The 26332-nt window shown below is 54.9% G+C and overlaps 1 protein-coding gene across 1 annotated transcript in view; it reads left to right on the top strand.

Moving 5' to 3' along the window:
* Positions 1-26332, top strand: part of LOC307083741 (low-density lipoprotein receptor-related protein 1-like) — a 111071-nt gene that overhangs the window by 80349 nt on the left and 4390 nt on the right. The window contains 38 exon segments of the mRNA XM_079747693.1: positions 283-402; positions 863-976; positions 1275-1424; positions 1574-1696; positions 2119-2235; positions 2634-2762; positions 3128-3250; positions 3507-3647; positions 4604-4791; positions 5822-6005; positions 6092-6177; positions 6446-6565; positions 7225-7412; positions 8130-8335; positions 8708-8896; positions 9462-9610; positions 10098-10191; positions 10285-10401; positions 10925-11044; positions 11895-12017; positions 12404-12529; positions 12835-12951; positions 13969-14075; positions 14642-14774; positions 14897-15019; positions 15590-15712; positions 16622-16762; positions 17270-17407; positions 17983-18102; positions 18330-18586; positions 19496-19677; positions 19989-20095; positions 20788-20907; positions 21343-21519; positions 22065-22205; positions 22728-22901; positions 24767-24913; positions 24916-24988. Of these exon segments, the coding sequence (XP_079603819.1) occupies positions 283-402; positions 863-976; positions 1275-1424; positions 1574-1696; positions 2119-2235; positions 2634-2762; positions 3128-3250; positions 3507-3647; positions 4604-4791; positions 5822-6005; positions 6092-6177; positions 6446-6565; positions 7225-7412; positions 8130-8335; positions 8708-8896; positions 9462-9610; positions 10098-10191; positions 10285-10401; positions 10925-11044; positions 11895-12017; positions 12404-12529; positions 12835-12951; positions 13969-14075; positions 14642-14774; positions 14897-15019; positions 15590-15712; positions 16622-16762; positions 17270-17407; positions 17983-18102; positions 18330-18586; positions 19496-19677; positions 19989-20095; positions 20788-20907; positions 21343-21519; positions 22065-22205; positions 22728-22901; positions 24767-24913; positions 24916-24988 (5287 nt within the window).

The following is a 26332-nucleotide window of genomic DNA, read 5'->3' as shown; positions in this document are numbered from 1 at the left end:
CAGGACAGAAGGGGTACAAAACAGAAGGGGTTCAGGAAAAAGGGGTACAAAACGGAAGGGGTACCGGACAGAAGGGGTTCAGGATAGAAGGGGTTCAGGACCGAAAGGTGTTCAGGACAGTAGGGGTACCGGAGAGAAGGGGTACAAAACAGAAGGGGTACAGGACAGAAGGGGTTCAGGAGAGAAGGGGTTCAGGAGAGAAGGGGGACAGGAGAGAAGGGGTTCGGGACAGAACGGGGACAGGAAGTGATGTCCTGATCTGTTTGGACTTCCTGACCACAGCGAACCGCGCGTGTAAGAAGGGATACAGGAAGTGCACCAACGGTCGCTGCGTGGGACACACCAACTGGTGCAACGGCCACAACGACTGCGGAGACAACTCGGACGAGGCCTTCTGCAACGGTCAGTGCCCCGTCCCGGGCCCTCTCTGGGTCCCTGAACCCTCTCTGGGTCCCTGCGCAGGTCACGACACCGTCACCAGCCTCGGGTGGCATAAGGCTCCGGAGGTAGAGCGGGTTTTCTGGTAACCGGAAGGTTGCTAGTTCGATCCCCGGCTCCTCCGAGTGTCGAGGTGTCCCTGAGCAAGGCACCTCACCCTGACTGCTCCTGACAAGCTGGCCGTCGCCTTGTATGGCTGACACCGCCGTCTGTGTGTGAATGTGTGCATGAACGGGTGGATGTTAGAATGTTAGGCAGTATTGTACAGCACTTTGAGTGGCCACTGGTTAGAAAAGCGCTGTATAAATGCAGTCAATTTACCGTCCTGGGCCATCTGATGCTGGGCTTGTGGATGACGTTGAGGAAGGTGTGGAAGGTGTTGATGGTGTTGATGGTGGTGTTGATGGTGTCGATGGTGTTGCAGCCACGCTGTGCTCGGTGGAGCAGTTCCAGTGTCGTGACGGTGGCTGCATCTCCAACTCCAGCATGTGCAACCAGAAGGCGGACTGTGACGACGCCAGCGACGAGATGAACTGCTGTGAGTTCAACTCCAACTTCAAATTGTTTTAGTATAGCCCTTAAGCACAGGTGCAGGTGGTGTGTTTATGACACCCCCCTGACCCTAGCCCCCCCAGAGGGCAGGAAATACTACCTAAATTAGCAACTAGGAAATCTTGAGAAGGAACACAGAGTGGGGGATCCCTCGTTCCAGGGATGATCAGGAGTGCAATGGGTGCCATAATTGACATACATAGTTAGGCAAAGGTGCAGGTAGTTCTGAGGATGTGGGGGATCGAACCGGGTTCCTTGGAGTGACGTTTGTTCTGCTCGTTCAGCGGCCACCGACTGCTCCAGCTACTTCCGGCTGGGCGTGAAGGGGATGAGCTTCCAGAAGTGTGAGTTCACCACGCTGTGCTACGCTCCCTCCTGGCAGTGTGACGGCGCCAACGACTGCGGAGACTTCTCGGACGAACGCAACTGCCCAGGTATCTTTAACCCACGCGTACATACTCCTATTGACACACTCTGCGAGCAGAAAAGTACCACGTTCAATTGTTCCTTCCACCGCCAGTCCCCAGTGTGTTCTACGTGCGTGATGTCATCATAACCCAGGGCTCTGATTGGTTCCCCCCAGACAGCAGGAAGGCCAAGTGCCCGGCCACCTTCTTCTTCTGCCCCAGTGGCCGCTGCATCCCCACCAGCTGGACCTGTGACAAGGACAACGACTGTGAGAACGGGGAGGACGAGCTCCACTGTGGTATGTGAGCTCTCTTCCTCCTTCTCTTCCTCACTCTCTTCCTAGATCGCTCTCTTCCTCAATCTCTCCCTTCCTCTCTTCCCCTCTCTCTCGCTCTTTCTCTTTTTTTCTCTCTCTCTCTTCCTCTCTATCTCTCTTCATCTCTCTCTTCCTCCTTCTCTCTTTCTTTCTCTCTTCCTCTCTCGCTCCCTCCCCCCTCTTTATCCCTCTTTCTCTCTTCCTCTCTCTCTCGCTCTCCCCCCTCTAACCCTACCCTGTGTGTGTTTTATGGTGCTTGAACGCAGTCCCTGTTCTGTTCTGTGGAGCAGAGCAGTTGTCAGATAAAACGTTCCCGAGCTGTCTGGATGTGACCGGCCCTTTTACCCCCGTGGGGGGTCCCGGTTCCCCAGACCCCTGATGCTCCCCTCTGCTCCTCCCCTCAGATAAGTCGTGCTCGGCCACCCAGTTCAACTGTGGGAACCACCGCTGCATCCCCCAGCGCTGGGTGTGTGACGGAGCGGACGACTGCGGCGACGGCAGCGATGAGGACAGCAAGTGCAGTTGAGTGGAACCAACCTTCAGAGACACAGAAGAGTAGTGTGATTGTGTGTGTGTGTGTGTGTGTGTGTGTGTGTGTGTGTGTGTGCTTGTGAATGTGGGGGGGTGTGTGTGTGTGTGTGTGGGGGGGGGGGGCGTGTGTGTGTGTGTAAGTGTGTGTTTGTGTGTTTAAGTGTGCGTGCATACGTGTGTGTGTGTTTGTGTGTGTGTGCGTGTTTCACTGTCAAAGCCCCTTTTGCCTTGTTGAGTGTCGAGAGAGCTGTTCATCCCATACCACCAGCGCTGCACACTTCCCCATATTACCACCCTGGTCTGTTGCTCTGTGGTCGAGCGTCTTGTTTGTACCGACCAGCAGTGTTTCATGGTGTTTCCCACCTTCCTTCCGTGTTTACTCCCACAGAGAGCAAGACCTGCGGGCCCGAGTCTTTCCAGTGCCCGGGCTCCCACGTCTGCATCCCACAGCACTGGAAGTGTGACGGGGAACCGGACTGCTCCGACAGCGGGGACGAGAGTGTCAAGGCCGGCTGTGGTGAGGAGAACTCGCATCAACAACGTCTGGTCGTGTCTAGGGTGCATTGCGACGCTTCAGTGTTAATGTGCGCTGGGTTCTGTTGTCTTGTGGCGGCATGTGGCTCAGGAGGTAGAGTGTGTTGACTCGTAACCGGAAGGTCGCTAGTACGAGGTGTCCCTGAGCAAGACACCTCACCCCGACTGCTCCAGACGAGCTGGCTGCCGCCTTGCGTGGTTGACTCCGCCCGTCTTTGTGTGAATGTGTGCGTGAATGGGTGAATGTGAGGCGTTATTATACAGCGCTTTGTGCCACTGGTGCCAGGACTGCGCTGTATCAATGCAGTCCATTTACCATTTGTTTCCTCTGTGTGCGCGGCGGCCCAGTGTTCAACAACACGTGCAGCAGCAGTGAGTTCATGTGTCAGAACCGCCAGTGCATCCCCAAGCACTACGTGTGTGACCACGACACCGACTGCAGCGACGGGTCGGACGAGTCCATGGAGTGCGGTGAGCGACCTCTCTCTCGACCCTTGACCTCTCTCCCTCTCTCTCTCTCGACCCCTGACCTCTCCTCCCTATCTCTCTACCCCTGACCTCTCTCTCCTCTCTCTCTCGACCCTTGACCTCTCCTCCCTCTCTCTCTACCCCTGACCTCTCTCTCCTCTCTCTCGACCCTTGACCTCTCTCCCCTCTCTCCAGTCCCCTGACCTCTGGCCTCTGCTCCACCTCTCCTCCATGGTGACCTTTGACCCTTGTCTCCTAGAGTACCCGACGTGCCGGCCCAGTGAGTTCCGCTGTGCCAACGGCCGCTGCCTGGTGCAGAGCTCCTGGGAGTGTGACGGGGACTTTGACTGTCACGACCGCTCCGACGAGGCCCCCAAGAACCCCCGCTGCAACGGCCCCGGTGAGACCCCCTCCAGAGTGGACCTGTTTCCTAAAGGCCCCTAGTCCCCTCCATAGTGAACCTGACTCCTAAAGCCCCCTCCAGAGTTAACCTGTTCCCTAAAGCCCCCTCCATAGTGAACCTGTCTCCTAAAGCCCCCTCCAGAGTTAACCTGTTCCCTAAAGCCCCCTCCATAGTGGACCTGTCCCCTAAAGCCCCCTCCAGAGTGGACCTGTCTCCTGAAGCCCCCTCGAAAGTGGACCTGTCTCCTGAAGCCCCCTCCATAGTAAACCTGTCTCCTGAAGCCCCCTCGAAAGTGGACCTGTTCCCTAAAGCCCCCTCCATAGTGGACCAGTCTCCTAAAGGCCCCTCGTCACCTCCATAGTGGACCTGTCTTCTAAAGCCCCCTCCAGAGTGGACCTGTCTCCTAAAGCCCCCTCCAGAGTTAACCTGTTCCCTAAAGCCCCCTCCATAGTGGACCGGTCTCCTAAAGGCCCCTCGTCACCTCCATAGTGGACCTGTCCCCTAAAGCCCCCTCCATAGTGGACCGGTCTCCTAAAGCCCCCTCCAGAGTGGACCTGTCTCCTGAAGCCCCCTCGAATGTGGACCTGTTCCATAAAGCCCCCTCCAGAGTGGACCTGTCTCCTGAAGCCCCCTCCAGAGTGGACCTGTCTCCTAAAGCCCCCTCCAGAGTGGACCTGTTCCTTGCTCCCCTCTTGGTTTTAGTTCTGGTTAGTCCGGTCTCAAGGCGGTTCTTGAGATCTTCGTCACAGATGCATCACAATCTTTAATTGTATCATTTTTGGTTTCCCTACTGCCTCCTCCTCCTCCTACTCCTTCTGCTCCTCCACCTCCTGCTTCTCCTCCTCCCCCTACTCCTCCTCCTTCTTGTTGTCCTCCTCCTCCTCCTGCTTCTCCTCCTCCTCCTCCTCCTCCTGCTCCCCCTCCTCCTCCTGTCCGGACCTCACCTGGAGCAGAGAAGAAGTGTAACGACACAGAGTACCCGTGCGCTAACGGCGTGTGCGTGGCGGAGGCCGTGCTCTGCGACCACAAGGACGACTGCGGCGACGGCTCCGACGAGCTCAACTGCTTCATCGACGAGTGCGTGAACAGCCGTCTGAGCGGCTGCTCCCAGCTCTGCCACGACCTCAAGATAGGCTTCAAGGTAGCTAGTAGCCCCGAGCTCCCAGGGCTAATACCACAGGGCTACAGGTGGAAAATAGCAGTTTGCTCAAACCTGGTACAATGCATCTCTCCTTGCTCCAAACAAGGTTAATGTTTCTTTTGTACATTGTCCCCGTTCAAACAAAGTTACATTACATAAAGAAGTGCCAGAGGGCTAGCATCCCAGCGCTAATAGCACAGGGCTAATACCCCAGAGCTAATACCCCAGAGCTAATACCACAGAGCTAATACCACACAGCTTATACCACAGAGCTAATACCACACAGCTTATACCACAGAGCTGTTACCCCCAGGCTAACACCCGAGAGCTAATTGTACCCCAGAGCTTATACCAGTGAGCTAATACCACAGAGCTAATACCACAGAGCTAACACCCCAGAGCTAATACCCTAGAGCTAACACCCTGGTGCTAACACCCCAGAGCCAATACCCCAGAGCTAACACCCAAGATCTAATACCCTTGAGCTAATTCCACAGAGCTAATACCACAGAGCTAACACCACTGAGCTAATTCCCCAGAGCTAATACCACAGAGCTAATACCAGACAGCTTATACCCCAAAGCTAACACCCCAGAGCCAATACCCTAGAGCTAACACCCTGGTGCTAAAACCCTTGGGCTAATTCCACAGAGCTAATACCACAGAGCTAATACCCCAGAGCTAAAACCCTTGAGCTAATTCCACAGAGCTAATACCACAGAGCTAATAACCCAGATTTAATGTCCCAGCATTATTGCCCCTGTGCAAACCCAAGGTGTATGACCCGATGCTAATGCTAAGGAGCTTACTTACCTTTATGGATAACGTTATCGCTGGAGGTGGATTAGCTTCTGAGATGTTATTTTGGTGTGTAACCAGTGCAGGCCACGTTGTTAATGCTAATAAGCTAATCCACCTCTGAGTATAACGTCATCCCTCGCGGTGGATCAGCTCATTAGCTAACGTCGGAGCAGTACACAGAGGTCCGTTCGACCACAGCCTTACCTTGTTCCCGCGCGGCGGCCCACAGTGCAGGTGCCTGCCCGGCTTCCGGCTGAAGAACGACGGCAAGACGTGCGCGGACGTGGACGAGTGCTCCACCACCTACCCCTGCACCCAGCGCTGCATCAACAGCCACGGCAGCTTCCACTGCCTCTGCGTGGACGGCTTCCAGCTCAGCCCCGAGGACCCCACCATCTGCAAGTCCACCTCGGGTGAGCCCCACCGACGCCTCCGTTAGTGTGTTCCGCTTCCTGTTGACCGGCGCTGACTTCCTGTCTGTTGTTCTCTCGTCGTTCAGAGGAGGAGCCCTTCCTGATCTTCGCCAACCGCTACTACCTGAGGAAGCTCAACCTGGACGGCTCCAACTACACCCTGATCAAACAGGTGCGGCACCGTCACAACCCCCAACAGTAGCACGACGTCCGCCTTTACCGCCGCCTCCACCAGTAGATTGTTAGATTCAACTTTATTGTCATTGCACAAGTAAGGACAACCAGTACAGCGAAATGCAGCTTAACATCTAACCCCCCTCCACCACATCCACAACGCAACTACACCCACCACCCCGCAACAGCTTGTGCAGACAGACTGGGGAAATGCATTCGTCCGGGGCTGCCATGAACTCACGAGGCTCCTCCCCCCCCCCCCACAGGGCCTGAACAACGCCGTGGCGCTGGACTTTGACTACCGCCAGCAGATGATCTACTGGACGGACGTCACCACGCAGAGCAGCATGATCCGCCGCATGCACATCAACGGCAGCGATGTGCAGGTGGGAAGGGCGGGTGGAGGCCAGGTCGACGTCTCCCGGCTGGGCCGCGACCTCTCCCCGGGCCGTGACCTCCGCTCCGGAGGTCACGGCCCGGGGAGAGGTCGCGGCCCAGCCGGGATCTGGCAGGGGTTGGGTGGTATGGCGGTGGCTACGCCTCTGCTCAACCTGGGGATGGATGGATGGATGCTCCAGCCCTAGGAGCAGGATCAGGGGAGTCTAGTCCCGATTGTGACGGTTGACCAGCCGAACGGTTCCTTGTTCAAACCCCAATGTCCACCACCTACCTGAAGGCATCTCCTGTTCCTGCTCCTTCATGAATCATCAAACATGAATTTAGTGTCTGGACGACTGCAGCGTCTTACTGCTAACAGTCACAGATATCAAAGATGACGGTTCAAAGCAGCAGGGTACGATTATGTTTGCTATACATTATAAGGATAACGTGTTAGTAACGGAGCGACACAAGAACGCAGGTCGAGTCGCCGGTATCCATTTTAACTCTGATTTACTAGCAGCAGAACTATGTTACGTGTCACACTTAAACGCCGCTGGAGAGCGCCCCCTGTGGAATGGGGATAACCATGCAAACTGATGGCTGACCTATTGCATACATAGGAGGGAGGGGGTCCTGGATGTTGAGGCTGGTCCGTGTGTTTCAGGTCCTCCACCGCACCTCGCTCAGCAACCCCGACGGGCTGGCCGTGGACTGGGTGGCCGGGAACCTGTACTGGTGCGACAAGGGCCGGGACACCATCGAGGTGTCCAAGCTGAACGGGGCCTACCGCACCGTGCTGCTCAACAGCGGGCTGAGGGAGCCCCGCGCCATCGCCGTGGACGTCCGCTACGGGTGAGGGGAGGGCGGGGTCTGAGGAGAGGGGGCGGGGTCTGAGGAGAGGGGGGCGGGGTCTGAGGAGAGGGGGCGGGTCTGAGGAGAGGAGGGCGGGGTCTTAGGAGAGGAGGGCGGGGTCTGAGGGGAGGGGGGCGGGGTCTGAGGAGAGGAGGGCGGGGTCTGAGGAGAGGAGGGCGGGGTCTGATGAGAGGGGGCGGGCTCTGAGGATAGGAGGGCGTGGTCTGATGAGAGGGGGCGGGTCTGAGGAGAGGGGGCGGGGTCTGAGGAGTGGAGGGCGGGGTCTGAGGAGAGGAGGGCGTGGTCTGATGAGAGGGGGCGGGGTCTGAGGAGAGGGGGCGGGGTCTGAGGAGAGGAGGGCGGGGTCTGAGGAGAGGAGAGAGGGGGCGGGGTCTGAGGAGAGGAGGGCGTGGTCTGATGAGAGGAGGGCGGGGTCTGAGGAGAGGAGGGCGGGGTCTTAGGAGAGGGGGCGGGATCTTAGGACAGGAGGGCGGGGTCTGAGGAGAGGAGGGCGGGGTCTGAGGAGAGAAGGGCGGGGTCTGATGAGAGGAGGGCGGGGTCTGAGGAGAGGCTACACCTCTCAGTACAACTGACACACAAGGTACACATTAAACACATTCAGCACCGGGGGCTACACAACATCGGTTAGAAAAGACCTCCCAGACCACATAGAGAACCAGATCACTGGTCTCGAGCGCTGACCCAGCGTGTTCCCAGGTACCTGTACTGGTCCGACTGGGGGGAGAACCCCCACATCGGGCGGGTGGGCATGGACGGCACCAACCGCAGCGTGGTCGTGGAGGACCGCATCACCTGGCCCAACGGCCTGACGCTGGACCTCATCAACGACCGCATCTACTGGGCCGACGCCCGCGAGGACTACATCCAGTTCGCCAGCATGGACGGCTCCAACCGACACACGGGTAGGACGCACAACGCAGAGGGGTTGGGGTGTGTGTGTGTGTGTGTGTGTGTGTGTGTGTGTGAGTCTTTGCAGATGTGTGTACGTGTATATGGTCGTGTGCATCTGTGTGTGCGCGCGAGCACATCCACTTGCTGATTTACTGACGGCAATTAAAAACAAGTTGAGAAGGATTTGAATAGTTTGAAATGCAATATCTACTGTAAAAAAAAAACTAAAATCATAACAGTAAGATCAACAAAACCGGTCCACTAAACACAGAACGCGCATGAGATATTTAGAAGGACCTGAACTCACATTGTTTTTTGCCCTGTTCCTCGTTCTCCAATACCTGACCTCGCGCTGATCCCGGCCCCCCCCCCTCTGTCTCAAGTTCTGACCCAGGACATCCCGCACATCTTCGCCATGACCCTGTTTGAGGAGTTCATCTACTGGACGGACTGGGAGACCAAGTCCATCAACCGAGCCCACACGACCCAGGGCACCCACAAGACCATGCTGATCAGCACCCTGCATCGGCCCATGGACGTCCACATCTACCACCCCTACCGCCAGCCCCAAGGTCCGCCTCCCTCGCTCTAGTCCGCCTGAGTCACCTCTCCTCAACTGTCTCTATCTCCCCTCACGTCTTTCTTTCCTCACCTCTCCTCTTCTGTCTCTCTCTACTCCTCACCTCTCCTCCCTCTCTCTCTCTCTCTCCTCACCTCACCTCTTTCTCTCTCTCCTTACATCTCCTCCTTTGTCTCTCTCCCTCCTCACCTCTCTCTCTCTCTCTCTCTCCTCAGCTCTCCTCCTCTCTGTCTCTCTCTCCCCCCTCCTCTGTCTCCTCCCTGCTTCTCACCTCTCCTCCTCTCTCTCTCCTCACCTCTGCTCCTCACCTCTGCTCCTCACTTCTCTCTGTCTCCCCTGTTCGCCTCCCTGCTTCTCACCTCTCCTCCTCTCTCTCTCCTCACCTCTGCTCCTCACCTCTCTCTGTCTCCCCTGTTCGCCTCCCTGCTTCTCACCTCTTCTCCTCTCTCTCTCTCTCCTCACCTCTGCTCCTCACCTCTGCTCCTCACCTCTCTCTGTCTCCACTGTTCGCCTCCCTGCTCCACTCCTCACCTCTCCTCTCCCCCTCTGCTCCTCAGTGGATAACCACCCGTGTCAGAGCGATAACGGCGGCTGCAGTAACCTGTGTCTGCTGTCCCCCGGCGGCGGCTACAAGTGCGCCTGCCCCACCAACTTCTACCTGGCGGCCGACGGCAGGCACTGCATGTCCAACTGCACCGCCAGTCAGGTGGGTCGGGCCGGGACTTCGGGACTTCTGAGTGCTCTAATTGGTTCCTCTGGTCTTGGAACATTTACATGTGGGGCATTTAGCAGACCCTTTTATCCAAAGTGTCTTACAACAAGTACATTTGTCAGAAGAAAGATACAACAATATTTCGCTGTCTGTACTACAGTAAGGATGTTCATAGAACCAAGTGCCAAGAACTATCAATCGCTAGGTTAACCAATTCCCGTATACAACAAAGATAGCTGAGTAACATTCTACACAATGCTAAGCACTACGTTTAAGAGGCAGGACTTACAAAATGCAATAAGAGCGTAGATTAAGTGGCAGGACGTACTCCATGCAACAAGTACGTAAGAGGGTTGTGGTCTCTTAGTGATGGCGGTACCAGGCGTCCAGCTGAAGTAGTTAGGCAGAGTGCTCAAGCTGGGTTGAAGCCTCTGTTATTGATAAAAGAACCGTGTGTGATCATGTTCTCCTCCCGCTGCAGTTTGTTTGCAAGAACGACAAGTGCATCCCGTTCTGGTGGAAGTGCGACACGGAGGACGACTGTGGCGACCGGTCGGACGAGCCCGCAGACTGCCGTGAGTGTTGCTCCTCTCCCGTGAGACCGACGCCCCCATCTGTTTAACGGGTGCCAGGCTGACGTGTGTGTGTGGTTGTTCTGACGCCCGTAGCGGAGTTCAAGTGCAGACCGGGACAGTTCCAGTGTGGGACGGGCATCTGCACCAACCCGGCCTACATCTGTGACGGGGACAACGACTGCCGGGACAACTCTGACGAGGCCAACTGCGGTATGTCCTTCACGTGTTCCTCGTCCCTACGTCCGCTGTGCAGGATGGGGGAATTGAAGCTAGCTCCGGCGTGCGTTTAGAAGGAGGCAGGAACACTCTGCTCCTCAACCCGCCCTCTCCCTACTACCAAAACCCTGCTGAACCGCGGAAACAGAAAGCTGACTTGGGGCTCAGGAGGTAGAGTGGGTTGGCTGGTAACCGGAATGTTGCTTGTCTGATCCCTCGCTGATCCCCTAACTGAGTGTCGAGGTGTCCCTGAGCAAGGCGCCTCACCCTGCCTGCTCCTGACGAGCTGGCGGCCGCCTTGCGTGGTCGGTGTGTGAATGTGTGCATGAATGGGTGAATGTCAGGCAGTATTGTAAAGCCCTCTGAGAGCCACTGGTTAGAAAAGCGTGAATAGATGCAGTCTGTTTACCCTTTAGCGCTGCACTGTGCACTTTCTCTAAACATGCACTATACAATTGAAATCACTCTGTGACCTTCCTGACTGCGTTCTAATGTACACCTGCTGGTTTGTCTGCAGACATCCACGTGTGTCTGCCCAGCCAGTTCAAATGCACGCACCCCAGCCGCTGCATCCCCGGGATCTTCCGCTGCAACGGCCAGGACAACTGTGGGGAGGGAGAGGACGAGAAGGACTGCCGTGAGTCCCTCAGCCTGCATGGCAGATGTTCTACCGAGTATAGGACACAGGTTCTCCTGGTCTAGAGAACATAGGACCCAGGAGGACAGATGTTCTACAGAGGAGGACACAGTAGGACAGATGTTCTCCTGGTCTACAGAGGAGGACACAGTAGGACAGATGTTCTCCTGGTCTACAGAGTATAGGACACAGGACAGATGTTCTCCAGGGTCTACAGAGTGTAGGACACAGGACAGATGTTCTCCTGGGTCTACAGAGTATAGGCCACAGGACAGATGTTCTCCAGGGTCTACAGAGTATAGGACACAGGACAGATGTTCTCCTGGTCTACAGAGTATAGGACACAGGACAGATGTTCTCCAGGGTCTACAGAGTGTAGGACACAGGACAGATATTCTCCAGGGTCTACAGAGTATAGGACACAGGACAGATGTTCTCCTGGTCTACAGAGTATAGGACACAGGACAGATGTTCTCCAGGATCTACAGAGTGTAGGTAGGTCACAGAAGGACAGCGTTCCTCCCTGCAAGACACGCACGACTGTGCATTCATTGATCCCTGATTATAACAACAGTAGTGATTACTGAGCTCAATGAACACACTTCATCAGCGGAATTAGAATAAAGTAATTGCAACAAAAAAATACATCAATACAAAATTGTTGCCTAGAATATCAATGAGATGCTAAAAAAAGAAATCGATGCCCTCAAACTAGTAGTTAGTAGTCACTTAAAGTAACAGTATGCATATTAGTATGCCGTTCATTATCACACACACCGTTACAGTCTGTTAGTTCCAAAACTCTGGGTATTAACGTGACCCCCTGTGTGACGGTGTCGTCTGTCTGCAGCCGAGGTGACCTGCGCCCCCAACCAGTTCCAGTGCTCCGTCACCAAGCGCTGTATCCCCCGCGTCTGGGTCTGCGACCGCGACAACGACTGTGTGGACGGCTCCGACGAGCCCGCCAACTGCAGTAAGAGCCGGCTGGAACCGGGCAGACACGCATGGTGCCACCCTGTTGATCACCCTGGTGACCACTCGGTTGATCACTCTGTTCATCCCTCTGTCCATCCCTCTGATCACCATATCCATCACTCTGTCGATCACTCTGATCGCCATGTCGTCCACTCTGATCACCCTGTCAATCAATCTGTGGATCACTCCATCGTGGACGACGACTTCAGTTCAGATTCTGACTCTTATTGTCCAGAGGAGCTGATCTTGGCGTTGGTGTCAACGTACGTTCAGTGGAACCCAGTTCTGAGGGATGAGTCTGATGAAGAGCTGCTCTTGGTTTCCTCCTCATCCTCTCCCTCCTCTCCCTCCCCCCTCCTCACCCTCTCCCCCTTGTGTCCTCAGCCCAGATGTCGTGCGGTGTGGACGAGTTCCGCTGTAAGGACTCTGGTCGCTGCATCCCGGCGCGCTGGAAGTGTGACGGAGAGGACGACTGTGGAGACGCCTCGGACGAACCCAAAGAGGAGTGCGGTGAGAGGGGGAGAGAGAGAGAGAGAGGGAGGGAGTGAGAGGGGAAGGGAGGGAGGGAAGGAGGAAGAGAGGGAGGGAAGGAGGAAGAGAGGGAAGGAGGAAGAGGGGGAGAGAAAGAGGGGGGGGTGAGAGAGAGAGAGGCAGAGGGAGGGAGATAGAGAGAGAAAAAAGGAGAGAGATGGAGCGAGAGAGCGACAGGCAGGGAGGGAGTGAGAGAGAGAGGCAGAGCGAGAGGTTAGGTGCCCGTAGCAGCCGGCAGTGTGTCCGGTCCTCTCAGGTCCCTGACCGTGTCTCTCTGGTTCCAGACGAGCGGACCTGCGAGCCGTACCAGTTCCGCTGCAAGAACAACCGCTGTGTGCCGGGCCGCTGGAAGTGTGACTACGACAACGACTGCGGCGACAACTCCGACGAGGAGCGGTGTGGTAGGTCCCGTCCACCCTTAACCCCCCTGCCACCATACCTCACCACACTCGTCATCACCGTCTGCACTTTATGAATGAAACCAAAGCAGTCTGTTAGCTACAGCTTCCTCTGGTAAGCTTCTACACATCTACTGTGTGTGTGTGTGTGTGTGTGTGTGTGTCTGATAGCATGCTATATGGTTGATACTCTGTTAGCTTGTTCACGTTGGACTGCCTTTTGTGTGTGTGTGTGTGTGTGTGTGTGTGTGTGTGTGTGTGTGTGTGTGTGTGTGTGATAGCATGCTATATGGTTGATACTCTGTTAGCTTGTTCACGTTGGACTGCCTTGTGTGTGTGTGTGTGTGTGTGTGTGTGTGTGTGTGTGTGTGTGGTAGCATGGTACATGAATGATACTGTTAGCTTGTTCACTGCCTTGTGTGTGTGTGTGTGTGTGTGTGTGGTAGCATGGTACATGGATGATCCTGTTAGCTTGTTCACTGCCTTGTGTGTGTGGCCATTTGCACATCTCACATCATTTCATGTCTATTTTGCATTTCACACTGGCCTGTTGGCGTGAGATAGAGGTAGGTGTTTCCACTGTTTCAGCCCCCCCCATCCCCCCTTTCCATCTACCTCAAACCCCCCAGCCTCCCGCTATTGTGTGTGTCCCTAGCTGCCTTCCCAGGTATATCCCTGGTCCCTCGGGCCTCTATGAACCCTCCCTGGGTTATTGCTGGTCTCTCTGACCGCTCCCTGGTTCCTCTGTGTTCTCCTCTCACGCCTCATCCTCCTCTGAATCCTTCCGTCAGTCCTCTGGAACGCGTCTTTTACGTCTTCCTACTTTTCTCTGTGAACGTTTCCGTCCTTCTGACTGGACCTTTTTCTGGAGCTTCCTGCCCTGCTGCTCTCGCCCTCCCCCCCCCTCTTCAACCCCACTCCCGCTGATGCTCCGCCTCCTACTCCCCTCCCCCCCCTCTCTGGATAACTCCGCCCCTAACCAAGCCCCTTCCCCATTGTGCTCCGCCCCATCCCCCTCAGTGCCGCGGCAGTGCTCGGAGAGCGAGTTGTCCTGCTCCAACGGCCGCTGCATTTCCAACCGCTGGAAGTGCGACGGCGACCGCGACTGCACCAACGGCTTGGACGAGGTAAAATATCCTCCCCCCCCCCTCCCCGCCCTGCTGAGTTCACGGGCTTCTTCTTAGATTAAGATTAGTGTCAAGATTAGCGTTTAAGACTAGCTGTTAAGACGAGTGTTTAACACTAGTGTTAAGACTAGTGTTTAAGACTAGTGTTAAAATAGCGTTAAGATTTGTGTTTGACTAGTGTTAAGATTAGCGTTTAAGTCTAGCGTTAAGATTATCTTTAAGACTTGTGTTTGATTCTAGCGTTGAAGACGAGCGTTGAAGACGAGCGTTGAAGACGAGCGTTTATGGCTAGTATTAAGACTAGCGAAAAGACTAGTGTTTAAGACTAGCGTTTGAGACTAGCGATAACGACTAGCGTTAATGGCTCTAATCACAATAGTTTATTATTATTTGTATATATTTTTTCTGTATTATAATTGTCCTGTATTTGTATTGTAGCTAATTTTGTATTATTATTTATTTCAGTATGTATGATCAAGTTGGGCAAGGGAGGGTCATGAAGGGGTCATCAATGCCTATTTTATGCCAAATGTAAACTTGTAAAACTGAATTCCTGGCGTTCCCAGCTTGGTTGTGAGTTGCGGTGCTACAGCGACCAGTTCCAGTGCCGGAGCGGCCACTGCATCCCCATTCGGTGGCGCTGCGACACCGACCCCGACTGCATGGACTCGAGCGACGAGCAGAAATGCGACAACAGCGGTAAGCCACACCCCCCTACCCCCATCCGCTCTCACACTATCATCCGTGATCCCCACGCTGTTACCTCTCGGCCGATAGGCTGGGCCTACCCTCTAACCCGCCTCTGTGGGGTCTTTCCTCAGTGGGCCGCCGCTGCCCCCTGGACGAGTTCCAGTGTAACAACACCCTGTGCAAGCCGCTGGGCTGGCGCTGCGACGGAGAGGACGACTGCGGGGACAACTCTGACGAGAACCCCGAGGAGTGTGGTGGGTAGACCAGTACCAGACCGGGACCAGACCGGTACCAGACCGGGACCAGACCGGGACCAGACCGGCACCAGACCGGTACCAGACCGGGACAGGACCCGCTCCCCGCCCGCTAATGGGGAGGAGAACGAGGGCTGATAATAAGGAGGGAGGGGAGAGAGCTGGGAGACATAAAACCGCTCTTTATTCAACCTCGGATGTGCTTCGTACCGGTCATTATTTGTCATTATGTGTCATATGTATCCTTATATATTCTGACAAATGTACTTATTGTAAGTCGCTTTGGATAAAGGCGTCGGCTTAATGCCGGAAATATAAATGTACACGACTCTCCAGTACTAATGTTCTACAGGTCTGTTTCAAAGGCTCAGAGTAGAGCCGGAGTGCTTTGGCGAGCTGTGGGGCATTGTTGACAGCTGCCGGTGCACTTTGAACAGAGTCCCAGCCCCTCTCTCCCCCTGAAGGGAGTCGAGTGTATGAAGACTCTTTTCAGATGTAAAACTCCGGGTTCGGAGACGTTTTTTCCCCGCTCCATTGACGCGTCTGTGTTTCCGCCCCCCCCCCCCCCAGCTAAATTCCAGTGCCCACCCATGCGGCAGCTGCGTTGCCATAACGACCGCGTGTGCCTGCCGATGGAGAAGCGATGCGACGGCGTCAACAACTGTGGCGACAACAGCGACGAGCTGAAATGCCGTGAGTCCGTGGGGGGGACTCTGGGTGTCGGACCGTAGAACACACAGTGGGGGGGTCACGGTGGGAGATCAGAACTGGTCTCTGAACGTCCACCGACTGGGGTGTCTGAAAAGATGGGGGGCAACTGCCCCTAATAACCTACCACTTCACATCCGTTTTGCCCCCCCCCCCCCCCCCAATTTCCACTCTTGGTAAGCAACCTTGGGTACCTTGAAAGGCGCAAAATAAATGTAATTTATTATTATAATTATTATTATTATGGTCAAAATACCACATAATACCAAATAACACATCCACTAAATAATGGTAAATAATGAGCAGCAGCTGTTTCCTGTCGGCGTGCGTCTGAGCGTTCAGTTCAGCTCCAGCGTTGGCCGGTGAACGGTAGGGAGGTGGATAACGCCAGGTGGGTCCCCGGTCCAGCACAGGTTCAGTAGGATGGACACGGAAAACGAGGATCGCAATTTCAATGTGTCTCACCACGAGAGAAGCAATGAGACTCTGGACTCGACCTTCCACGCCCCTCTAAAGCAGCGGTTCTTAAATGGGGGAACGCCCACCCCTAGGGGTACTATGGAGTACTGCAGGGGGTACTCAAATAAAAAATAGATAAGACAGGCCCATGTTTCTCACTACATTGTAAACATTTGCACTTTTGATGTTATGTGTCATGTGATGTCATGTTTACCCTAACAAATAGAACGCACGTACACAATCTATGCTCTTTATATTTTCTATTATATTATTTATTTCTCCCAAAAGGATTTTTGTGCCGCTGAAGGGGGTACTCAGCCTGAAAAAATATCTTAGAGGGGGGTACACCAGTAGAACAAGTTTGAGAACCACTGCTCTAAGGCGAGCCCCCCCCCCCCCCCCTCCACTAAGGACCCCCTCCTGTCCCCTGTACAGGCGCGCTCCCGGCCACGCCCCGGTGCCAGAAGGACGAGTTCCGGTGCGATAACGGCCGCTGCATCAGCTCCACGCTGCGCTGCGACTACTTCAATGACTGCGAGGACTACGGCTCAGACGAGGTCGCCTGCAACAAGTTCGGTGAGCCTCTCCCGGTCGGGCCCGACTCCGTCACCCTGGTTACCGTTGGTGTCCGTTTGTTACATTGCCGTGGCGACGTCTTACCTGCTGCTGATACTGGGGTACCTTACTGTTAGCATGTTGTACTGTGGACAGACTTTTATTGTGTACATTGAGTACTTTGTGTCATACTGTTGCGATATTGTGACTCACCAGTGGTTGATATTCTGTCTGCAACTGCCCATGCTTCTCACTAAACTAGGTATTCGCACCAAAAAATATCGAATCATGTTCATACCAATAAAATAAATGCATATTTATTTAAAAAAAAATCAGGGGGATGTCATCGTGATGTCAGCGTGACGTCACCGTGATGTCACTGCGATGTCACTCAACATGATACCAAAGAAACTAAGATTCAGAGAGTCTACGTTCTGGTCGAGTGTGTGTGTGTGTGTGTGCGTGTGTGTTTGTGTGTCTGTACCGTACACAGATGTCCTGTAACGGCTCCCGCCTGTCCCTCTCTAGACACGGCCCTGAACGACTGCCACAGCAACCGGACCGTGTGTGGCGACGGGGACGAGGCCTACTGCGTGGTCAACGCCACCGACTCATACTGCTCCTGCAAGCCCGGCTTCCAGTCCTCCGGACGCAACAGATGCCAAGGTACCCGGGTCTATGGTACCCCCCCCCCCCGCAAGGTTCCCGGGTCTGTCTCTGGAACCCGGCTCTCCGGTACCCCAGCAGGTTACCTGGGTCTCCGGTCCCCTAGCAGGTTACCCGGGTCTCCCCTCCCCTCGCAGGGTACCCAGGTCTCCAGTACCCGGGTCTCTGCTCACCCCGCAGGGTACATGGTCTCTGGTGACCCGGGTCTCCGGTCTCCTCTCAGGGTACCCGGGTCTCCGGTACCCTAGCAGGTTAACTGGGTCTCCAGTACCCGGGTCTCTGCTCACCCCGCAGGGTACATGGTCTCCGTTACCCAGGTCTCCGGTCTCCTCTCAGGGTACCTGGGTCTCCGGTACCCCTCCCAGGACCATCCATATATATCGTTCTATTGTTCTAGGGAGAGGCCTTCAACAGCTCCAGGCTAGACTGATCTGCAACACTTTCCGCAGCAAAACACCACCTGTTTCTCTGTATAAACTTTATTCATGACATTATTGTTTACAAAGTGTTGACAGTAGACCACCAGCTGTGGAGGGTGGTAATCAAACATTAGGGGGGGGGGGCTTTGTTTGCAGATAAGAACGAGTGTGAGCAGTTCGGAGTGTGTTCTCACATCTGCAACAACACCAAGGGCTCGTACAAGTGCAGCTGCCAAAAGCACTTCTCCAGGATCAACGAGACCTGCAAGGCCGATGGTGAGTCCCCATGTTAGTCCCCATGTTAGTCCCCATGTTAGTCTGCAGGCTGACAGTGAGTCCGCATGTTATTCCCCATGTCATGTTAGTAGTGTCACACACACAAAGAAACACATTCTTTGCACTCTACTGCCATTACCATATAATATTAAAAATATTGATAAAATAAAGATGACAGAGACATAGACAAAATGTTTCTTAAATCACTTCCCTCCTCCCACTCCCAGCTCTGAGACAGGTGCTCTACATCGGCAACGGCAACGAGATCCGGAGCCTGGACCCGGGGATGCCCAACTGGCGCTACGAGCATACCTTCCAGGGCGACGCCAACGTCCGCATCGACGCCATGGACGTGTTCGTGAAGACCAACCGCATCTACTGGACCAACTGGCACACAGGCCGCATCTCCTCCTACGACCTGCCCTCGCTCTCCTCCTCGCCCAACAACAACCGCCAGGGAGACGCCCGGGTCAGCAGCCTGGAGGTGGGTCTGCCTGCGACCTCGCTGTGACCTCGGGATGACCTCTGTGTGACCACTGTGTGACTGCTGTGTGACCTCGGTGTGACCTTTCCCTTGACCTCCTTTGACCTCACTGTGGTGTCGGTGTGACCTTGGGGTGACATTGGTGTGACCTCGGCCTGTCCTCGGTGTGACCTCTTTGTGACCTCGGTCTGTCCTTGGTGTGACCCCTGTGTTACCTCGTTGTGACCTCGCTGTGACATCTCCTTTGACCTCCTGTGACCTCGCTATGATGTCAGTGTGACCTCGGGGTGACCTCACTGTGACCTTGGTCTGACCTTTTTTTTACTTTGTTGTGATCTCGCTGTGACCTCTCCCTTGACCTTCTGTGACCTCTCTGTGATGTCAGTGTGACCTCGGTTTGACCTCGGAGTGACCTCGCCCTTGACCTCTGTGTGACCCCTGTAAACGGAGGCAAGACGGACAGGGGGAATTCAAAGTTCACTTTTCGGGCTGGTTTTCAACGTCATATCAACTAGTAATATAATCGTATTTTATGATTCAAATAATTTAAATAAATATTGTTATATTTATAAATATATGTTAAGAACTTTAACGATAGGATTCAAAAATAATGTTACATCCAACTTCACCTGTCGACGACGATCAAATTAACATTTCCACCGTGATTATAATGGCTTAACATACAGTTTGATTTCACATCACATTTAGTAAACATTAAAATACATAAAATCATCTATAGCTGGCATTCACATCTACAGTTAACATTGAAATACATAACAACATCTAAAGCTAGCATTCTGACCTCCATCAGAACGCCCATTTCAAGTAGAAGGGGAGTCACCCCCATGGTGCGGCCTGTCGGTCCGGCCCCCCACGGAGCCCCCCTCTAACCCGGTCTCTGGTCCCCAGATCCCGGACCTGAAGATGCCGCGGGGCATCGCCGTGGACTGGGTGGCGGGGAACCTGTACTGGACGGACTCAGGCCGGGACGTCATCGAGGTGGCTCAGATCGGCGGGGGGCGCCACCGCAAGACCCTCATCTCGGGCATGATCGACGAGCCCTATGCCATCGTGGTGGACCCGCCCCGGGGGTGAGTGTGTGTGTGTGTGTGTGTGTGTGTGTGTGGGTACGTGTGTGTGTGCGTTTGTATGTTAGTGTGTGCATTTTTTTGCTAGGGTGTGTGTGTGGGGGTGTTTGAGTGTGGGTGTTTGTGTGTGGGTGTGGGTGTTAGTGTGTGGGTGCGTATGTGTGTGGGTGTGGGTGTGTTGGTGGGTGCGCATGTATGCGTGTGTGTGGGCGTGCGTGTGTGTGTGTGTGTGTGTAGGTGTGACTCTAGAAGCCTCTTGGGAGGGGCTTGAGTACGGGAACGGACTGATCCATTATCGTTGATGTGTTCTGTAGGAAGATGTACTGGGCGGACTGGGGCAACCACCCCAAGATCGAGACGGCTGGCATGGACGGCACCATGAGGGAGACCTTAGTGGAACACATCATCCAGTGGCCCACGGGTAAACACCTCACTCTCTCGCTCACCTGCATCAGCCGGGGATGGTCTGTCCGGGGTTAGGTTGAACCTTGTCTAGTGGAGCCCTAACTAGGGTTTATCAGTGGAACCCGAACTAGTGTGTTTAAGTGGTACCCTGTCCGTTGTGTATAAGTGCACCCTGTGTTAAAGTGGACCCTATGTTTAAGGTTAAGGTGTGTTAAAGTGGACCCTGTGTTTAAGGTTAAAGTGTGTTTAACTGCACCCTGTGTTTAAGGTTAAGGTGTGTTTAAGTGCACTCTGTGTTTAAGGTTAAGGTGTGTTTAAGTGCACCCTGTGTTTAAGGTTAAGGTGTGTTTAACTGCACCCTGTGTTTAAGGTTAAGGTGTGTTTAAGTGCACCCTGTGTTTAAGGTTAAGGTGTGTTTAAGTGCACCCTGTGTTTAAGGTTAAGGTGTGTTTAAGTGCACCCTGTGTTTAAGGTTAAGGTGTGTTTAAGTGCACCCTGTGTTTAAGGTTAAGGTGTGTTTAAGTGCACACTGTGTTTAAGGTTAAGGTGTGTTTAAGTGCACCCTGTGTTTAAGGTTAAGGTGTGTTTAAGTGCACCCTGTGTTTAAGGTTAAGGTGTGTTTAAGTGGACCGTGTGTTTAAGCGGCCCCTGTGTTTAAGTGGAACCTCTCCCCTGTGTTAAAGTTGACCCTGTCCCTGTATCCTCCAGGTCTGGCGGTCGACTACTTCAACGAGCGCCTCTATTGGGCCGACGCCAAGCTGTCCATCATCGGCAGCGTGCGGCTCAACGGCAGCGACCCGGTGGTCGCTGTGTCGGGCATCAAGAACCGTTGAGTGACCACACACACACACACCCCCCGTGATGTCACTGTGATGTCACCGTTGAGGGACCACACACACACACCCCCCGTGATGTCACTGTGATGTCACCGTTGAGTGACCACACACACACACACTCCCCAGTGATGTCACCGTGATGTCACCGTGACATCACCGTGAAGCCGCCATGATGTCATCTTAGTGTCACGGGGATTTCACTGTGATAGCAGCGTGATGTCAGCGTGATGTCACTGTGATGTCAGCGTGATGTCACGGTGATGTCAGCGTGATGTCAGTCTGACGCCCGGCTTGATTGTCCTGTTTGTTATTGTTTGCACTGGGTAGAATGGGTGACATTGATACATGGTAATATGTACACGTGCTTGGAAAGTTGTTGATGTTCTTCTGATATGACGTCCCCCCCCCCTCTCACACACGCACACAGATCTCTACCACCCGTTCAGCATCGACGTCTTCGAAGACTACATCTATGGCGTCACCTCCTTCGACAACCACGTGTTCCGGGTCAACAAGTTTGGGCGTGGCGCGGTGGAGAACCTGACTCGGAGCATCAACCACGCCACCGACCTGGTGCTGTTCCACCGCTACAAGCAGCCTGACCGTGAGTCCCTGTACAAGGGGCCCTGGATTGCCCAGACTATTTTACTTTCTTCTTAAAGATGTGAGGGCCATGTCATGTGGCCAGGTTCATAAAGTCCATTTTGGTTGTCAAATTAGACGTCACTGCCACTCGACAGCTTAGCGGCAGAAATTCAGAAAATAAATTTGAAGAAAAAGACAATGTTTTTTGTAGGGATTTGTATTAGTAGAGTGTAGCACAGCAGTTTGACTTGTGTCTCTGTAAGGATGTTGTGATTTTACCTTAGTATAACAAGGGTGTTCGGTACTGCCGCAGATGTTGTAGGCCTACCTCTTGGGTTAGAAAGCTAAAAGCTGTTACCAGCTTGAAGATACACTATGAAAGCATCTTTAGCTCGCCTCTCGTCGGTCGGTCGGTTGCTCCATAAAAAATGCGCGGTCCTCATCGCTCTCATTGTTTTCTGCGTGATCAGTAAGTAGCAGCAGGGGTCAATGACATCATCACACTGCTTGTGATGATACCGGTCACTGAGTACATGCCCCCGCCCCCCCCCCCCCCCCCCCCAGTGCCCAACCCCTGCGACAGGAAGAAGTGTGAGTGGCTGTGCCTTCTGAGCCCCAGCGGGCCGGTCTGCGTCTGCCCCAACGGACGCACGCTGGAAAACGGCACCTGTGTGGAGCTGCCCCCGCCCACCCTGTCCCCACTGGGTACGTAGGGGACGCACACACACCTTCACACACGCCTTCACACTCACGCGCTCACGTACACACACACACATTCATATGCGCACGCACGCAAGCAAACACACACACATGCGCGCACACAGGGCGTATACACACACGCATACCCACACACAGACGCAGGCATGCGCGCACAACTTTACACACACACACGCAAGCACAAACACATGCATACGCACACGGGCATGCGCGCACACATATGCGCACACATATGCGCACACACAGACACAACCACACACACGCATATATACACACAGAAACACAACCACACACACGCATACATACACATACACACACAACCTCACACAGACACACACACAAACACACACGCATACATACACATACACACACAACCACACACAAACACAACCACACACACGCATACATACACACACAAACACAACCACACACACACACACACACAACCACACACACAAACAGAAAAACACGGTCAAGGTAGAGCAGCTTGTGAGGTGTGTGTGTCTGCAGCGCCCCCCAGTGGCCCGTGTGCGGTGCAGTGCCTGCACGGAGGCAGCTGCTTCCTGAACGCCCGGCGGCAGCCCAAGTGCCGTTGCCAGCCCAACTACAGCGGCGAGCGCTGCGAGGTGGACCAGTGCAGGGACTTCTGCCTCAACGGGGGCACCTGCGCCCCCTCCCCCTCAGGTAGGACCGCCTGGGACCGGGGGCGCCCTCTGGTGTCCGGGAGGATACAGGGCCACAGGGGAGAGCTCTATAGTTAGCATTAATGTACGTAACAACATCTATAGTTAGCATTCACATCTACTGTTAACATTAATGTACGTAACAACATCTATAGTTAGCATTCACATCTACTGTTAACATTAATATACATAACAACGTCTATAGTTAGCATTCACATCTACTGTTAACATTAATATACATAACAACATCTATAGTTAGCATTCACATCTACTGTTAACATTAATATACATAACAACATCTAGAGTTAGCATTCACATCTACTGTTAACATTAATATACATAACAACATCTAGAGTTAGCATTCACATCTACTGTTAACATTAATATACATAACAACATCTATAGTTAGCATTCACATCTACTGTTAACATTAATATACAAAACAACATCTAGAGTTAGCATTCACATCTACTGTTAACATTAATATACATAAAAACATCTAGAGTTAGCATTCACATCTACTGTTAACATTAATATACGTAACAACATCTAGAGTTAGCATTCACATCTACTGTTAACATTAATATACATAACAACATCTGTAGTTAGCATTCACATCTACTGTTAACATTAATATACATCAAATCATCTTTGAACTGGTTATTAAAAGTTGTGTAACAGAGCGGCCCCTCCCCTGTCCCTCCCCCGTCCCTCCCCCGTCCCTCCCCCGTCCCTCCCCCGTCTCTCCCCCGTCCCTCCCCTGTCCCTCCCCCGTTCCTCCCCCGTCCCTCCCCCGTCCCTCCCCCGTCTCTCCCCCGTCCCTCCCCCGTCCCTCCCCCGTCCCTACCCCGTTCCTCCCCTGTCCCTCCCCCGTCCCTCCCCCGTCCCTCCCCCGTCTCTCCCCCGTCTCTCCCCCGTCCCTCCCCCGTCCCTCCCCCGTCTCTCCCCGTCCCTCCCCGTCCCTCCCCCGTTCCTCCCCCGTCCCTCCCCCGTCCCTCCCCCGTCTCTCCCCCGTTCCTCCCCCGTCCCTCCCCGTCCCTCCTCTGTCCCTCCCCCGTCCCTCCCCCGTCCCTCCCCCGTTCCTCCCCGTCCCTCCCCCGTCCCTCCCCCGTTCCTCCCCGTTCCTCCCCCGTTCCTCCCCCGTCCCTCCCCCGTTCCTCCCCGTCCCTCCCCTGTCCCTCCCCCGTCCCTCCCCCGTCCCTCCCCCGTCCCTCCCCCGTCCCTCCCCCGTCTCTCCCCCGTCTCTCCCCCGTCTCTCCCCCGTCCCTCCCCCGTCCCTCCCCCGTCCCTCCCCCGTTCGTCCCCCGTCCCTCCCCCGTCCCTCCTCCGTCCCTCCTCCGTCCCTCCCCCGTCCCTCCCCGTCCCTCCCCGTCTCTCCCCGTCCCTCCCCGTCTCTCCCCCGTCCCTCCCCCGTTCCTCCCCGTCTCTCCCCTGTCCCTCCCCCGTCCCTCACCCGTCTCTCCCCCGTCCCTCCCCCGTCCCTCCCCCGTCCCTCCCCCATTCCTCCCCGTCCCTCCCCCGTCTCTCCCCCGTCCCTCCCCCGTCCCTCCCCCCGTCTCTCCCCCGTCCCTCCCTGTCCCTCCCCCGTCCCTCCCCCGTCTCTCCCCCGTCTCTCCCCCGTCCCTCCCCCGTTCCTCCCCCGTCCCTCCCCCGTCCCTCCCCCGTTCGTCCCCCGTCCCTCCCCGTCCCTCTCCGTCCCTCCTCTGTCCCTCCCCCGTCCCTCCCCCCGTCCCTCCCGTCCCTCCCCGTCCCTCCCCGTCTCTCCCCCGTCCCTCCCCTGTCTCTCCCCCGTCCCTCCCCCGTCCCTCCCCCGTCTCTCCCCCGTCCCTCCCCCGTCCCTCCCCCGTCCCTCCCCCGTCCCTCCAGGCTCCCCCACCTGCCGCTGCCTGAAGGGCCACACGGGGCCCCGCTGTGACCTGCACACCTGCCAGAACTACTGCCAGAACAAGGGCAACTGCACCGTCACCCCCGGCAACCAGCCCACCTGCCTGTGCCCCCCCGGCTTCCTGGGGGACAGTGCCAGTACAGTGAGTCAGGCTCCGCCTCTGAGGTCACCGCTGGGTTCACCCCGATGCCCCCGCTCACCCAGTCTGTTTCTGTTTGTGTGTTTGTGTCTCTGCCTGGATGTGTGTGTGTGTCTGTGTACGTGTGTGTGTTTGTGTCTGTCTCTGCCTGTTTGTGTGTGTGTGTGTGTGTGTGTTTACGTGTGCGTTCGTGTGTGTGTCTGTGTCTGCCTGTGTGTGTGTGTCTCTGCCTGTGTGTGTGTGTGTGTGTCTCCTGTGTGTGTGTGTGTGTGTATGTCTGCCTCTGTATGTATGTGTGTGTGTGTGTATGTGTCTGCGTGTGTCTGCGTGTGTGTGTCTGCATGCGTCTGTGTGTGGTCTCTGCCTGTGTGTGTGTGTGTCTCTGCCTGTGTGCGTGTGTGTCTCCTGTGTGTGTGTGTATGTCTGCCTGTGTATGTATGTGTGTGTGTGTGTGTCTGCGTGCGTCTGTGTCTGCCTCTGCCTGTGTGCGTGTGTGTCTCTGCCTGTGTGTGTCTGTGTGTGTCCCTGCCTGTGTGTGTGTGTCTCTGCCTGTGTGTGTGTGTGTGTGTCCCTGCCTGTGTGTGTGTGTCCCTGCCTGTGTGTGTGTGTGTCTCTGCCTGTGTTTGTGTGTTTGTGTCCCTGCCTGTGTGTGTGTGTGTGTCCCTGCCTGTGTGTGTGTGTCTCTGCCTGTGTGTGTGTGTGTGTCCCTGCCTGTGTGTGTGTGTGTGTCCCTGCCTGTGTGTGTGTGTGTCTCTGCTATGTGTGTGTGTCTCTCTGCCTGTGTTTGTGTGTGTGTCTCTGCCTGTGTGTGTGTGTGTCTCTCTGCTGTGTTTGTGTGTGTGTCCCTGCCTGTGTGTGTGTGTGTCTCTGCCTGTGTGTGTGTGTGTCTCTGCCTGTGTGTGTGTGTGTCTCTCTGCCTGTGTTGTGTGTTTGTGTCCCTGCCTGTGTGTGTGTGTGTCTCTGCCTGTGTGTGTGTGTGTCTCTCTGCCTGTGTTTGTGTGTGTGTGTCTCTGCCTGTATGTGTGTGTGTCTCTGCCTGTATGTGTGTGTGTGTCTCTGCCTGTGTGTGTGTGTGTGTGTGTCTCTGCCTGTGTGTGTGTGTGTGTCCCTGCCTGTGTGTGTGTGTGTGTCCCTGCCTGTGTGTGTGTGTGTCTCTGCCTGTGTGTGCTGTGTCTCTCTGCCTGTGTTTGTGTCGTGTGTGTCTCTGCTGTGTGTGTGTGTGTCTCTCTGCCTGTGTTTGTGTGTGTGTCCCTGCCTGTGTGTGTGTGTGTCTCTGCCTGTGTGTGTGTGTGTCTCTGCCTGTGTGTGGTGTGTGTCTCTCTGCCTGTGTTTGTGTGTTTGTGTCCTGCCTGTGTGTGTGTGTGTCTCTGCCTGTGTGTGTGTGTGTCTCTCTGCCTGTGTTTGTGTG

This window comes from Pollachius pollachius, assembly GCF_949987615.1.
Source record: "Pollachius pollachius genome assembly, chromosome: 12".
Lineage (NCBI taxonomy): Eukaryota > Metazoa > Chordata > Actinopteri > Gadiformes > Gadidae > Pollachius > Pollachius pollachius.
Note: the sequence above shows the minus strand (reverse complement) of the source record. Positions and strands in the feature narration are given on the sequence as shown.